At 44.4% G+C, this 16,338-nt stretch overlaps 1 protein-coding gene across 1 annotated transcript; it reads right to left on the bottom strand.

Annotated features, from left to right (window-relative positions):
- Positions 1-4,165: 4,165 nt before the first annotated feature.
- LOC140185030 (probable G-protein coupled receptor 139) lies at positions 4,166-5,331 on the bottom strand. The gene is made up of 2 exons (XM_072238254.1): positions 5,106-5,331; positions 4,166-5,064 (listed from the first exon to the last, which is right to left on the bottom strand). Exons 1-2 carry the CDS (start codon positions 5,329-5,331, stop codon positions 4,166-4,168), a joined length of 1,125 nt encoding a protein of 374 aa, XP_072094355.1.
- Between the last annotated feature and the right edge of the window lie 11,007 nt (positions 5,332-16,338).

Here is a 16,338-nt window from a genome sequence, read left to right as displayed (position 1 = left end):
CGTTCTGTCGTTGCCCTGCGTTGGGATCTATCTTGTGTTGTCCTCGCCTCCGTGGGGTAAGTACGACCGTTCTGCCGTTGCCCTGCGGGGGGATCTGTCTTGTCTTGTCTTGTCTTTGGCTCCGTTGGGTAAGTCCGGCTGTTCTGCCGTTACCCGACGTATGGTCCTGTCTCACCTTGGTGTGGAGAAGTTGAGTCCCGGCTTGTCTAAGTATAACTCCCGGCTCTATGTCTGTGTACTGTCCTGTCTCATATTGGTGTCGTGTTAAAGATGAGTCCCGGCTTTTCGAAGGATAAGTCCCGGCTCCATGTTGATGTATAGTTCCTAGTCTGTCTCCGAACTCCAGCCTCCAATTTATCAGCCTCCGCATTCCAATACCCAAGACCCCAGCCTGCAGCCTCAAGACCCAAGACCCCAGCCTGCAGCCTCAAGACCCAAGACCCCAGCCTGCAGCCTCAAGACCGAAGACCCCAGTCTCAGGCTTCAAGACCAACATCCCAGCCTCAGGCCTCAAGACCAATACCCCAGTGTTAAGCATCAAGACCCAAGAGACCAGCCTGCAGCCCCAGGCCTGAAGACCCCAGCCACGTCCTGTCCTGTAGTCACGTCATGTCCTTACCTGGTTCTGGGGCCTGAGCCCGAGGCAAGACCTAGGTTCTGGGTCCTTGTCCAATCTCTGGCTCGGAGCCCAAGCCCAGGCTGTTAGTACATAGTTCCTTGTCCGGGTTCCCTGTCTAGTCCATGTCCTAGCCCAGGTCTGCGTTCTTGTCCCTCCTCCTTATCTGTATCCTGTCACGTCCCTATTCTAGTCAAGTCCTGTTCCTTGTACTTCAGTGTCTGTGTCTGGCATTTGGGTCCGCCATCAACGCCCCCCATTGTGACATGGAATCAATAGAAATAAGGCAAACAAGTTATGAGGTCATGGAACCTATACAAATTGAAGAGGAGGAGGTGCTTGCTATCTTGAGGCAAATGAGAGTAGATAAATCTCCAGGACCTGACAGGGTATTCCGTCGGACCCTGAAGGAGACTAGTGTTGAAATTGCAAGGGCCCTGGCAGATATATTTAAAATGTCGGTATCCACGGGTAAAGTGCAGGAGGATTGGAGGATAACTCATGTTGTTCACTTGTTTAAAAAAGGCTCAAAAAGTAATCCTGGAAATTATACGCCGTTAAATTTGACATCGGTAGTAGGTAAATTATTGGAAAGAGTACTAAGAGATAGGACCTACAAGTATTTGGGTAGACAGGAACTTATTAGGGAGAGTCAACATGGCTTTGTGCGTGGTAGGTCATGTTTAACAAATCTATTAGAGTTTTTCGAGGAGGTTACCAAGGAAGTGGATGTAGGGAAGGCAGTGGATCTTGCGTATATGGACTACAGTAAGGCCTTTGTCAAGGTCCCGTATGCGAGGTTAGTTAGGAAGATTTAGTCGTTAAGTATACCTCGTGAGGTAGTAAATTGGATTAGACATTGGCTCAATGGAAGAAGCCAGAGAGTGGTAGTGGAGAATTGCTTCTCCGAGTGGAGCCCTGTGACTAGTGGTGTGCCACAGGGATCAGTGCTGGGTCCATTATTATTTGTCATCTATATCAATGATCTGGATGATAATGTGCTGATGATACAAAGATTGGAGGGGTAGTGAATAGTGAGGAAGGTTTTCAAAGCTTGCAGAGGGATTTGGATCAGCTGGAAAAATGGGCTGAAAAATGGCAGATGGAGTTTAATACAGACAAGTGTGAGGTATTGCACGTTGGAAGGACAAACCAAAGTAGGACATACAAGATAACTGTTAGGGCACTGAGGAGTGCAGTAGAACAGAGCCATCTGGGAATACAGATACAAAATTCCCTGAAAGTGGCGTCAAAGGTAGATAGGGTCGTAAAGAGAGCTTTTGGTACATTGGCCTTTATTAATCAAGGTATTGAGTATAGAAGTTGGAATGTTATGGTAAGGTTGTATAAGACATTGGTGAGGCTGAATTTGGAGCACTGTGTGCAGTTTTGGTCACCTAATTACAGGAAGGATATTAATAAGGTTGAAAGAGTGCAGAGAAAGGTTACAAGGATGTTGCCGGGACTTGAGAAACTGAGTTACAGAAAAAGGTTGAATAGGTTAGGACTTCGTTCCCTGGAGCGTAGAAGAATGAGGGGAGATTTGACAGAGGTATATAAAATTATGATGGGGAGAGATAGAGTGAATGTAAGCAGGCTTTTTCCTCTGAGGCTAGGGGAGAAATAACATAGAGGACATGGGTTAAGGGTGAAGGTGGAAAAGCTTAAAGGAGACATGGGGGGCGGGGCTTCTTCACACAGAGTGTGGTGGGAGTGTGGAATGAGCTGCCAGGTAAAGTGGTAAAGGAACGCTCCCCAATTCAGGCAACATCCGTGTAAATCTCCTCTGCACCCTTTCTATGGTTTCCACATCCTTCCTGCAGTGAAGCGACCAGAACTGAGCACAATACTCCAAATGGGGTCTGACCAGTGTCCTATATATCTGCAACATTACTGCTCGGTTCCTAAATTTACTTCCACGATTGATGAAGGCCAATACACCTTATGCTTTCTTAACCACAGTGTCTACTTGCGCAGCTGCTTTGAGCTTTGTATGGACACGGACCCCAAGATCCCTCTGATCCTCCACACTGTCAATAGTCTTACCATTAATGCTATATTCGCTTATCATTTTTGACCTACCAAAATGAGCCACCTCACACTTATCCGGGTCGAACTCCATCTGTGATGCCGTTTGCCGCTCAAAATAAACAGTCCAACCGTTGGACGTATCATTTCCGGGATACAATGATTCACATTCGTCCTCAACTTTTCCAGTTGTGCTCTTTTTGGAATGTCAACATGTATTCCAAAAGGGTGAGTGTCACCACTGTTACAATTAACGACGTTTATCGTGCCCAGTGCTGCTGAATATGTGTGTTTGGCTCATCATCACCTGCAACCCATGAACAAGTTCACACGCGCAGAATTAACAGCTCAAACGTTAGCTGATAGATGTACAAGCTCGCGAATTCGACCAATCCCCTGATCTCACATGACAGACCAATAAACAGTGACCCGGTTGATAGACTTGGTCTTCATTAGTCGAAGTGTTGATCTCAAGAGCCACGAGATAATGTCGCAGCTCTATAAAATTCTTGTTAGAGACACTGAGTGTTTTGTTCTCAGTTCTTTTCTCCTTCTTGTAGGAAAGACTTGAAAGTTTTAGAGCGCGTGCAGAGGACCGTTAGCAGCTAAAACTTTTTTAGCTGCATACCGGCACACGATTGAATGACAATAAACTTTTACTAAGTGGAAGAAGTTATTCAGGTAGATCTGTGAAACTGAGTTCCCGAAAGAATGCGCGAGGATTTTCGTGGTGCATCTTTTCTCTGGTGCCGGGTAATCCGTAGAAAAAACACCATCGATGAGAAAAAACACAGTCTCTCCCGCTCCCAAAAGGGAAACATTAATAAGCGATGCGGTCAGGTTTCTAAATGGACACTACGTCAGTATCTTCCTTCTTTTACTGCTTTAGAAACAATGTATTAGATTCAACGCTTCTGCATTTTAATTACGGGGGAAAGTAACACAAAAATAAAATCTACAGCTGCATTTCTGATACCATCCCCTCTCAGTAAGACCGCTACACATCTCTATTTATGGGTCAGACTTGGGCGTCGTGCAGTTTTAGACCCGCTTTGGAAGGGACCGCAGGATTTCTGAATGAAAAGACAGTTGTCGCATATTTTGGACTGTTACAATAGAAATTGTAAGTATCATAGCTCACTTTAACTGACACCAGCTTTCCTAGTTTCAGGTATCTCTCCAGTTGTCACAGAAATCCCTGGAATGACCCATAGTCCAGTGAATTAGAATAGAATCCTACCAATGAAAGAAAAATCATCCTGGCCGCACATGGTTCGTTGGACCAGATTTAGGCTTTAAGCCAAAGGTTTGATACAATTTCTGCTGGAGTTGCGGTCACATACGCTCAGTTTTGCTGTTTCTTGCGCCACACAACTGAATAATTTTGCTGACTTCACTGGAAGCCGGAAGCTACTAACATTCGCTCACCTGGCTGCAAGATTATCGAGGCACTTACCAGACATATAAATGGCATAGAAATGTATTTATACTCCCATCAAAGTTTACACTTTGATTTACATTTTAGGTGCAGAGCCGACCATTTAACGTCAATAGATGTTTGATTCCAGCCTTCAGCTGTTCCCTGAATTTCCACTGTGACAGAGTGTAGATACACGTGTTGGTGCAGGTACAGAGGAACTGCAGCATGAACCCAAACTGTTGCAGGATATATGTTGGGGTGTTCAAATGCCTGTCTGTGTAAGAGTAATTCTGAACTTGCCAGTTCATAATATATACAATAAATGGGATCCACAACAATATGAAATTGGCTGATAGAGCAAACAGCAACATTATTGACTTTCTCCGGTTCTCCACCTCTGGATCATTCTTTTTCTCTCTGCTGTTCCTGAGCCCCCGGCGAACTCTGTTTGCCGCGATAATATGGCTGACTGTTAAAGCATTAAAAACCAGAATCAAACCGATCGGTAATAAAGGTGTAGTGATGGCGTTAAACAACTGGTACGCTTTCCACAGTGGTAAAGTAAGGTAATCCGTGTTCAAAATATATCGCCAGGGTACGTTATCAATGATAAGGAAAGGTTCCACCGCAAAGTATAATGGGGATCTCTTCGCACAACTTCCTAAACACACAACTACTATCGCAATTGTCGCTGTCCTCTCGGTGCAGTACCGTTCCCGCAGTTTTTGACTACAGATTGCAATACAGCGATCGAACGTGAAAGCCACCGTGAGCCAAACAGAACAGTCCATGGTTGCGACACTCAGTACGAGTGTCACGGAGCAAACCGGTGTAATGAGCAAAGGAAGAGCATAAGTATAAATATTATTGATCTGATCGAGTACAACAGCAATAATAACACCCATTAAATCAGCTGCTGCCATTCCCACCAGATAACGGGAGACGCATTTGGAGAGTCCGCAGTTTCCCAGAGACAGGATCGCAATCGCCACTAAATTAACTGCAAGGGAGCAAAGAATAATTAGTTTCATGCGCACTAACCCTGATCATTTTTACTCGTTAAGTTCGCATTTAACCGTGTTGAATCGGACCGAGTGAACGTCAGACATCTGATCCTAAGCCGGGTCAGGCAGGCTTCGATACGGAGAGTGGAAATGTTGTCCGTGCGGGTTCCGTCACTGTGCTTCGATCGCATGATGACGAAGGGCCCAAGTAACAGCTGAGCAACAAGTTTCCCGTTGACACCAGGTTTTCCAGTGGTTGACATATCGACCACTCATCCAGACCGATCATTACAGCTGAGAATACTGTAAGTTTCATATACTTCGGGAATAAAATGGACTGAGGTAGTCTGTTTCTTGGGAGTTAACATTCTGAAGTGGCGGGACGGCAAAGCTAAACTTATGCTTCGATGTACAGGTGACAAATAAACTTGGATCTTGTTCATAGTGACGGAGATCCAACATACAGATTTTTACATCCTCATGTTGTGAGGTGGATGTAAGAAGTAAAATAAATCTCATCTAATCGTATCTTAATTAAAACGGACAAAAGAGGAGGACACGGTAAAATGAAAGAGTTTTGCACGTTATTGTGGCAATTTCAATCATATTTTGATAAATAAATAGTGGCATTAAGCCGGAAAGGGTAATAATGTACGTTGCCGGAAAACAGCGGAGCTCGCAAACAGAGCTGCAGCAATGTTAAAGACGTTGTTTTCATTTAATTAAACGTCTCAGTTTCTATATTGATGCAGTATTAAATTAAGAACAATACGTGCTGGTAAAGCTGGAAGGTTGAATAAGGTAAATGCAAGAGAAGTACAAATGTTACCGCTCAATCGATCGGGCACCAGAAACAAGTAACAATTCCAGACGAAAAAAAAATGAAATATATACTTAAACCTGGCCAGGCTTAAAACACTCATCAGATGAGGCACAGATGTTACAAGGACAAAACACGCACATACAGTGCTAGCCAATTCCAGTTACTTACCAGGAATACCAATCGCTGCTAGTGCGGGATAGTAAATACTCGCGATGTAGTAAATTGCTGGATATCCCATTTTCTGTGTGGGTTGGTTATCAGTAAAAATAGTCCATATCTACTGTTCATTGTTTTGCAAGCTCTTATACAGGAGAAGAAAGTGGCCTCTAACAATTAATCATACCACGTGGTTAGTCACATCAATGACAGTCCACTGAACAAACATTTCAGGTAAACTATTTATAGAAATTTTGTCATCATGCAATTAAAATCGCTCCCGTGGAACAATCACAAAATAAAAATTATGTTTAATTTTATTTATTCACACCTTCAAAGGAGCACGTTGTACATTCTTTCTCTATGACACAGAGTTTGTGCGTTTCAAATAAAATATTTATTAGTCACTCTCAGATAATTATCAATTTTAATAACAGACGAAAAACATTAAGAGACATTTGGACTGTTTGTTCATTTCAGTAATCTTTTCCCGGACGATGAAAGTACCGGTTTTCTCAGTTTGTTTCATACACCAACTTTTCCTTTCCATGTCAACATGTTAGATCGTGCTGTTGATGTATTTAAGGGCAACGTTGTAAGCTGAATGCACCATATGGTCTGTTCTTTAACAAATTCTGGTACTGCTTTGCACTGCTTTAATTATATGTTATAAATATGTGGTCTTGTCAGTGTTAGTCTTTGGTTTGTCCTGTTTTTTTTTGTGATATCACTCTGGAGGAGCATTGTATCATTTCTTAATGCAAGCATGCATTTCTAAACGACAGTAAACGAGGACTAAGTGTCCTCATAATCTAATCTAATATATCCTGTCCCATTCCAGAATAAATATATTCATTCATATAGGTATCTATTTGACCATTAGGATCATTTTACTTAGGGTGGAAAACTGGGGCAAGCAACAAAACATTGGCGATGCTCTTAGTATAAGTTTATTAAAGGAAGGATTTGGTAGATTTAGTGAGGATGCAAATGAAATTTACAAGGGTGCCGCCTGGGCTTGAGGGCATGCGCTATGAAGGTAATCGATCGAGAACTTTTCTTATTGCAGCAGAAGAGGATGAATGGTGAGGTATACTAGATGATGAAGGGCGTTGATTGAATCGATACCCAGATACATTTTCCGATTACGGAAATGACCAAGGTAAGAGGGCATTATTTTAAAGTGATTGGAAGTAAGTATAACGGTGTGTGTCAGAGGAAAGCAGTTTATACAGAGAGGTAGATGCGTGGAACACCATGCTAGGGGCTGTGATAGAGCTAGATGTGTTAAGGACATTTATCAAACTCTCGACATGCAAATAGATGGTAGTAGAATTGATGTCTATGTAGGAGTGATCCGTTATTGTACGGCAATGATTATTTTGTTTTTTTAGTTGTTTGCGAAGTTTCCAAAGGAAGGAAATTGGAAGCATTGATTATGGTTTTGCCTTTCCCACATTAATTTTAAATCTAATTTTATTTTATGCTAGTCATGTCAAATCCACGATAACGAGTTGCAAATGTGATTATGTCGAATCTGGTTACGAGTTTCTTAAACAGAGAGAATTGGACATTAGGGAAATTAATGACTAGTGTTGGTTTAAATACGGTAATTAAATGTGGTATTTTTGGGATATAAATTAGAATAATTCGGGAGCAAAGTTAAAAGTAGACATGACGCACCGCGTTTCTGTAGAATGTTAATTAACAGATTATTAAAACAGATTATGGTCTGAATGGTGGCCGATTAGGAAAAGGGAAGGTGCAACGAGACCTGGGTGTCATTATACACCAGTCATTGAAAGTGGGCATGCAGTTACAGCAGGCGGTGAAAAAGGCGAATGGTATGCTGGCATTCATAGCAAGAGGATTCGAGTACAGGAGCAGTGAGGTACTACTGCAGTTGTACAAGGCTTTGGTGAGACCACACCCGGAGTATTGTGTGCAGTTTTGGTCCCCTAATCTGCAGGAAGACATTCTTGCCATAGAGGGAGTATGAATAAGGTTCACCAGATTGATTCCTGGGATGGTAAAACTTTCAAAAGATGGAAGACTGGATCGACTAGGCTTATACTCTATGGAAGTTAGAAGATTGAGGTGGGGTCTTATTGAAATGCATAAAATTCTAAAGGGATTGGACAGCCTAGGCGCAGGAAGATTGTTCCCAATGTTGGGGAAGTCCAGAACGAGGGGTCACAGTTTGAGGATAAAGGGGAAGCCTTTTAGGACCTAGATAAGGAAAAAACTTCTTCTCACAGAGAGTGGTGAATCTGCGGAATTCTCTGCCACAGGAAACAGTTGAGGCCAGTTCCTTGGCTATATTTAAGAGGGAGTTAGATATGGCCCTTGTGGCTAAAGGGATCAGCGAGTATGGAGAGAAGGCTGGTACAGGGTTCTGAGTTGGATGATCAGCCATGATCATACTGAACGGAGGTGCAGGCTCGAAGGGCCGAATGGCCTACTCCTGCACCTATTTTCTCCATGTTTCTATTTAGCACAAGATTTCTAATACACCGATTTTAAATTTCTAGTTCATATGGAAAATTGGTTTCATGCAAGCACCCTATTTGTCTTCAAAATTGCTAATAAGCACACGGGATTCCTGTCACTAATGTGTTTAAATATATTGAACTATTCTATTGAAGCGTAGTTAAAATAAAATAATGGCATTCATTACGTATAATTGCTGACGTCGGCTATGCAAGTCTGTTTAGCCTTTCATATTGCAATTAATGAGATGCAGAGATGATTAGATAGCAGCCACAGAGGCCCAGATCTTTTTACTATGTCATTTTTTAATCTCATAAAGTATTCCGAACTTGACTCCGCCTTGATATCTTTCCAAACCAGATATTAAAATAGGTGTTCGGAACGAATTGGGACACATTATCATGGTCCGTTCCGTGAAGTTTGCATTCCGTTTCACGGTCCGGTCCGTGGACTCTGGACTCCGGGTATTCCGTCTGTCCCTTGCTTCAGTTGGGCTTAATCATAGGCATCTGATGCTTGTCTTGAGGCTGGGAATATAAGTGGCCCTGGGATCGAATGTGGTTGCTGGTTAGACTCGTTAGTATCCCGTCCTCGCCTCTGTGGGGTAAGTCAGGCCGTCTTTACCGTTACCCTGCGGTTGGATCTGTCCCTTCCTGTCCTCGCCTCCGTTGGGTAAGCTTGGCCGTCTTTGCCGTTACCTGGAGGCTGGACTGTTCCCTTCCCTTCCCTTCACCTCTGCCTGAAACTTGTCTGCAACCTCTGCCTGAAACCTTTCCTGCAATCTCTGCCTGAAGCCTTGCCCGCAGCATCTGCCTGAAGCCTTGCCTGCAACGTCTAACTGAAGCCTTGCCTGCAAGCTCCTCCAGAAGCCCTGGTCTGGAGACTGGCCTGCAACCCGCCTGCGTCCTCGCCTGCGTCCTCGCCTGTATCGTTGTCAGGTTCTACCGTTGGAGCAAGACCGGAGCCTTGTTGCGGCTAGATAAGGAACTGTCTATCGTTGTTTTCAACTGTCTCTGTGTCCACGCCTTCGCTAGGTAGGTCCGGCCGTTTACTGCTACCTAGTATTGTGAACCGCCTCTGTGACCTCGCCTTCGTTAGGTTGCTCTGGCCGTTTGCCGCTACTTAGCGTTGGGAACCGTCTCTGTGTCGACGCCTGCACTGGGTAGGTCCTACCGTTTGCTGCTACCTAGGTTTGGGAACCGTCTCGTCGTGTTCAGCATTCTGTGTAGAGCCCCGGCCCCAAGTTCTGTTCCCAAGGAGTGGTTTCAGCACTCTATTCTATGTCTCTGTGTTCCTATCTCTCAAGCCCAGGTCTCCGTGTTCCCGTGCTCTAGACCAAGGCTCTGCCTTCCTGTTCTCCCTCGACCAAGTCTCTGTTTTCCTTTTCCGCCAAGACCAAATCTCTGTGTTCCTGTTCCACCAAGACAAAGGCTCTGTGTTCCATGTTCCGCCAAGATCAAATCAAGGGTTCGGGTTCCAGTCCTGTCGATGTGCCTCGTCCTGTGCTGGAGTTCCCACCTCCTGTACTTGATTTCCCTTGTCTTGCCTTGGATTTTCTTGTTCTGTCCTGTAACGTTGCCTAGTCCTCTCTCCCAAGGCCACGTCATGGCTTCACCTCGTTCCGGAGTCCGAGCCCGAGTCAATACCTAGGTCTGGCTCCTTGTCCAGTCTCTGGCTCGGAGTCCGAACCCAAGCCTCGTCACGTCCTCGCCTCGAGGAACCCAAGCCATGTCCAGTCCTGTAGCCACGTCATGTCCACACCTAGTTCCGGGGTCCGAGCTCGAGTAAAGACCCAGGTTCTGGGTCCTTTTCCAGTCTCTGGCTCGGAGTCCAAGCCCAAGCTCCTATTTTCCAGTTCCTTGTCCTGGTCCCGCTTTCCTAGCCAAAGTCCTAGTCCAAGTCGGTTTACCTGCCCGAGCTCCTAGTCTGTGACCTGTCCCGTCCCTAAGCCTAGCCATGTCCAGTTCCTAGTACTTCAGTGAGCGTGTTTTGCATTTGGGTCCGCACCAACGCCGCCCACGTTGTGACACACATACGTTTGAGCTGCTAGGAAAGGTGTCCGTGACAGCCCTCGGTCTCGGCCCGAAACGTCGACACTTGCTCTTTTCCACAGATACTGCTTGGACTGCTGAGTTCCTCCAGCATTTTGTGTGAGGAAAAGTGTAAACAATCTACGTCTGGGGGCAAGACCCTTCATCAGCACCTGATTTTATGTGTGTTGCTTTCTGTTTCGAGTATCTGTAGCTTTTGTGGTGTTGGTTTTGTTACTCTGTTCATCACATTGTTTCCATTTACCTACAAGTGGGAGGATAGAATAGGGAGCATGAAGGCAGCTGAAGAGTAATACTTTACAGCATCTATTTTGAACGTTTAATGAGTTTGAAAATACGATTCATTGGGTATTTCACCGCATTCCTTAATTCCTCTCGGAATTTGCTCTGGGTCAGGGCGTAAATACACGTGTTGGTGCAGGAACTGAGAGCCTGCAGCATTCCCGCTGCCTGTTGTGTGATGTAACGGGGATCCATAGCAGGATAAACAAAACTCCTTGAAATCCGTCTATAGATAGAAACTGCCACCTGTGTTCCCCACAGCAGTATGAAACTACCGGTTATGCTGAAGAGCAAAACAATGGATTTGCGTCGGTTCTCCATCTCCCGGTCCTTGTCATTCTCTCCACTCTTTTGTCCCCGGAGCCCCCTGCGGGCTCGACTGGCCGCTAGAATCCGCCTGACCGTCAGAATATTGAACAGTAAAATCAGAAAGAATGGGAGACAAGGGGTTAAAATGAGATGAAACATATCAAATGCCGCCCATGTGCTGAGATTTTTGTAGCTCGATGTAAGAAGACAATCCCAGGGAACACCGTCAATTATTTCTCTAGGCCCGAGTGTAAAGCCCCAGGGTACAGTCTCCAAACAGGCCAGCACACTCACTGTCCCGATAACCACAGCCGCCGTTCTCTCGGTGCAATATTTCGTTTTCAGCTTCTCACAGCAAATCGCCACAAATCGATCGACGGTGAAAGCGACAGTCAGCCAGACTGAGGCCGCCGTGCTCGCAAAAATCAACCATTCATCGAGTCTGCACGCAGGAGTAATGAGCAGGAATGATCGGGGAAAATAAATCAGAGCAGTCCATCTCAGCAGCGGATGCGAGATAACGACCAGGAGATCGGCCGCTGCCATTCCCACCAGGTAGCGACTGACACATTTGGAGAGACCGCACTTTCCCCGGGACAGGATCACAATCGCCACCAGGTTCGCTGGAAGAGAGACGGGAGCATCAAGTTGAGAAAATGCTGAGCAGAAACCAATGCGGCAGTTTGAGAGGATCATGTAATATTTCCACTTCATTGCTGCATTTAGCGGTGGGAGGGTCGAGAGAGGGCCCAGAGCTGGCAGAGACAGAGAAGGAATTTACACAGTAAAATAAAATCAATATGATCTGCATACGGATTCCTTGCTGATGACTGAAATGTGAAATGGCAGCGGGAAGCTAAAACTGAATAACTACCTCCTCAGGTTCAATCCTGGACGGAACATTTCTACCGGCGCCTTCCGCTTCTTGTCTAGATAAAATTAATAAATCCGTGCGCCAATGGCGGGATTCTTCCATTAGACAAGCAACAAATTCCATGTCCATCCCTGTCAGCGACAGAACAGCCGAACGACCGAACAAAAAGAGGAAATGCAGGAAACACTCATGTAGGGAAAACAAAATATGTTGGACAGCAGCTGAAGTATCTCTCCTCAGAACTGTTCTGAGAGAGAGCCCTGACACGCTTGCTCACTGGTTTCGCTACCAAGCTGTTTGGGGCTCAGTGCTTCCAGCATTCCCCGAGTCTGTTTCCTATTCCGGCATTTGTAACCTCAGTGACTTTACAACTGAATATTGACTAATTCCAATAGATACAGCGCAGTCTGACACAACCTCACAGACAGACATAACGCCTCCCACTGAATCCGTCACAGGGAAGCGGGGAGAGGAATTCAAACTCAGTGTCGTAGTCAGATGTCAGAAACAGTGTCAGATGCAGATATAACAGAATTCATTTCACTGTATTGATAACTATGAAGCGCCACATCTTATTAATTGGCTCAGCAACGACTTCTTTCTGCTTCGCATCCAGTCATATCGTAGATATTTATTAAACATCCACAACAGTTTCGTCTTACAACGCAGAACTCCTCGCATTTGCTAAAGTGTTACTACCTGTCAATACTTTATTGTTGCACCTAACTCTGAAAGCCGCTCACATAAAAATGCAGACAATAAATTGATGTAATCACCCTCGTGGGCACGTGGCCAAGTGGTTAAGGCATTGGACTGAAGGTCGTGAGTTCGAGCCCCAGCCGCGTCCTTGAGCAAGGCACTTAATCACATATTGCTCTGCGACGACAACGGGGCCATCCTAATATCCTTCCCTTGGGCAGCATTGGTGTCGTGGAGAGGGGAGGCTTGCGGCATAGGCAACTGCTGGTCTTCCATACAACCTTGCCCAGGCCTGTGCCCTGGAGAGTGAATCTTGCAAGACTAACGGATGCCCTTACTTTACTTTATTTTACTTTAATCACCCTGATTAACACAATCTTTGCAATGCAGTGCAGCTCCTACAAGACCAAAAGCATGGAGACACGAACATCCCTTTGTTGATGACAAACCGCTGCCTGGCCCGCTCAGTCCCGCAGAAATAGTTCGATTCGCTGAATACCTGCAGCGGTTTTTTTTTAATCCAAATCCCAGCATTTATAGTCCCGGTGTTTTCACTCCATTATTGAATTGCTGAACTTCGGCACTGTAATGTGAGAGTTTAAACCAGCGGCAGAATCAATCACATCATAGGGATTACACTTCAACATCCACCCACGACATCTGACACCGCGGCTTACCGGGAATTCCAAAGGCAGAAATAAAAGGATAGTAAACGTCTTCTATCCGCCAGATGACTGGATACACCATTTCAGTGTGAATCTGTGATTGCTGTTGCTCCTGAATACACAGCTCCTGCAGACTACTGATGCATTCCAAGCGGCCCTGATTTATACAGAGGATCTGTCTCCGGAGACACGGTTATACACCTCACAAACTTTCTTTGTTACAGTTGTTTGAACAAACACTTTAATTCAATACCTTTGTCTCTATTGTAAATATTGGGTCGATTGGAGACAAATACATTAAAATTCGTTGGCGTTATCTCAGCAGCGTCTCTGGTGGAAATAAACCGGTAGATTTACTTTCAAAGACTGAACTTTGTCACCGATCAGCTACATTTAGATATTTCATCTTTTTTGTTAGGCTAATTATTCATCTCTGAACGGAGAGCAGCCTCACTGACCGATCCCGACCTCTGTCCCTGCAAATTCCCATTTTGATCTGTCCTTCAGTCCTTCAGCTTCTTCTTCTCTCTCTCTCTCTCTCTCTCTCTCTCTCTCTCTCTCTCTCTCTCTCTCTTTCTGTCTCTCTCTCTCTGTCTCTCTCTCTCTCTCTGTCTGTCTCTCTCTCTCTCTCTCTTTCTGTCTCTCTCTCTGTCTCTGTCTCTCTCTGTCTCTGTCTCTCTCTGTCTCTGTCTCTCTCTCTCTCTCTCTCTGTCTCTGTCTCTGTCTCTCTCTCTCTCTCTCTCTCTCTCTCTCACACACACACACACACAATTCTATTTCTATGTTATAGTGACTGTCCTATTTTACATTCTATTTATTATAAATTACTATAAAATGCACATTGCATCTTTAGACCGAGACATAACATAAAGATTTTTACTGCTCATGTACATGAAGGATGTAAGTAATAAAGTCAATACAATTCAAAAAACACAAGCACAGGTTTGGACAAAGATACAAAAGAGAAATCGAGATCAGGATGGCAGCGGTCAAATGAGCGCGTTGCTGATGTACAAACACAACAAAATCTGCAGATGCCGGAAATCCAAAGCAACGCAGGGAACTCTTCTGAGTTCCTCTAGCATTTTGTGTGTGATGTTACTGATCTTTAATGAGCATCTCAATTGTGTGAAATATCAAAAGAAATTGAGAAGAAATATTTCAGCTGGCAACATAATGCACAGCTCGGTTAAGTGTTAAAAACAGTACTCAGACTGGGAGATGAATAGAAGCGGTATGGCTGGAATAAACGACCGAAAGACAAGCGTGAGATAAAACGTCAGATGAGAGAGAGCGAAGAGAGTGAACGTCAGCGAGAGACAGGTGCTTAGATTGTAGGATTGTGATGTTGCTCCTGTATCTGCTAGTCTCTGTTACAGTGTGAGGGTGTGGGGTTCATTCTGTACCTGTCAGTTTCTGATACAGTATGAGAGTGTGGGGCAATTCTGTACCGGTCAGTCTCTCGTAATGTGTGAGTGTGGGGTTCATTCTGTGCTTTTCAAGTCACTCTGTAAAGAACTGCTTCCTGATGTTTGTCTGAAATCTCCCTTTAACCAGTCTATACGTGTAGTCCTGTTTCCTTGTTGATGGATTAATTTTGAAGTAGCAGCTGGTATCTACCTTACCTCTACCTTTAATGATTCCGAAGACATTAATCGCATATCCTCTCATTCTATGTCGATTGAGGCCAAATAGATTCAGTTTTGTCAATTTTACTGCACAGCTCACAGCCTGCAGTCCGACAATGAGCCTAGTCGCCTTTCTGTGAAATCTTTCCAGAGCCTTCATATCCCTCACAGAATATGGAGATCAAGATTGCACACAGTACTCAAGGCGTGGCCTCGCAAGTGCATTATACAGCTTAAGGAGAATGTGTCTTCTGAGCACATTATATAGCCCAACATTTTATTGGACTTCCTAATTGCTTCAGTGCATTGCCTAGATGTTGCTAGTGATGTCTTCCAGGAGACGCAAATCCTTCCCATACAATGCACTCTCTTACTCAAGACCCCCATTGTATATTTATATCTAATATTTCTACATCCTGTATGCAATATTTTGCATTTACTTACACTGAATTTCGTCTGCCATTCATCAGCCCACAACAGAATTTTGTTCTGATTGACCTGTGTTGATTCTGCTGCCTGTATTTCATCAGCCCATCTCTCTAATATTATGTCAAATGCAAACTTAACTACTTTAGTTGGTTCTGTGCTTATACAAATCATTAATGTAAATTATAAACGGAAGCGGCCGCCAAACTTATTCTTGTGGAACCCCACTTTTAACACTTTTCTGCTGTGAAAATTATCCTCTCACCGTACCTCATTACTTTCTGTTTTTGAGCCAATTCTCCAGATATTCGCATACCATACTCTGAATCTGTACATCCTGTAATTTCATTATTAACCTCTTATGGGGCACCTTGCCAAAAGCCTTCTGAAAGTCCAAGTACAGCTTTACCTCTTTACTTCTTTAGCTCTCAGTATTTTTTTTTACCTCTTTATTGTTATCATAAATTTCAGTTGCCTCTTCATAGACCTACAACATATTAATAAAACGTGATTTACCCTTTTTGAACCCATGCTGACTTCCTGCTGACATAAGGCCATAAAACCATATGACATAGCAGTAGTAGGCCATTTGGCCCATCATGTCATTCAATCTGGCTGATTGTTTTCTCCTCTTCAAACACATTTCCCGGCGTTCTCCTGATAACATTTGATGCCATGTCCAATCAAGAACCTGACAATCTCTGTCTTAAAAATACCCAGCGAACTGGCATCCACAGCTGCATGTGGTAACAAGTTCCACATAAATTCCCTGCTCTTGTATTCTAGACCTCTTGAAATGAATGCTAACATTGCATTTGCCTCACTCTCCACCGACTCAACCTGCAAGTTAACCTTTAATGTGTTCTG

The sequence above is a fragment of the Mobula birostris genome, chromosome 20, assembly GCF_030028105.1.
Source record: "Mobula birostris isolate sMobBir1 chromosome 20, sMobBir1.hap1, whole genome shotgun sequence".
Lineage (NCBI taxonomy): Eukaryota > Metazoa > Chordata > Chondrichthyes > Myliobatiformes > Myliobatidae > Mobula > Mobula birostris.
This window is presented reverse-complemented; position numbering and strand designations above follow the sequence as displayed.

Excerpts from the sequence above, each read along its gene's own strand:
- LOC140185030 (XM_072238254.1), bottom strand. The coding sequence starts at position 5,331 with ATGTCAACCACTGGAAAACCTGGTGTCAACGGGAAACTTGTTGCTCAG. Across the intron at positions 5,065-5,105 it reads AACGAGTAAAAATGATCAGG|TTAATTTAGTGGCGATTGCG; the intron begins GTTAGTGCGCAT and ends GCTCCCTTGCAG.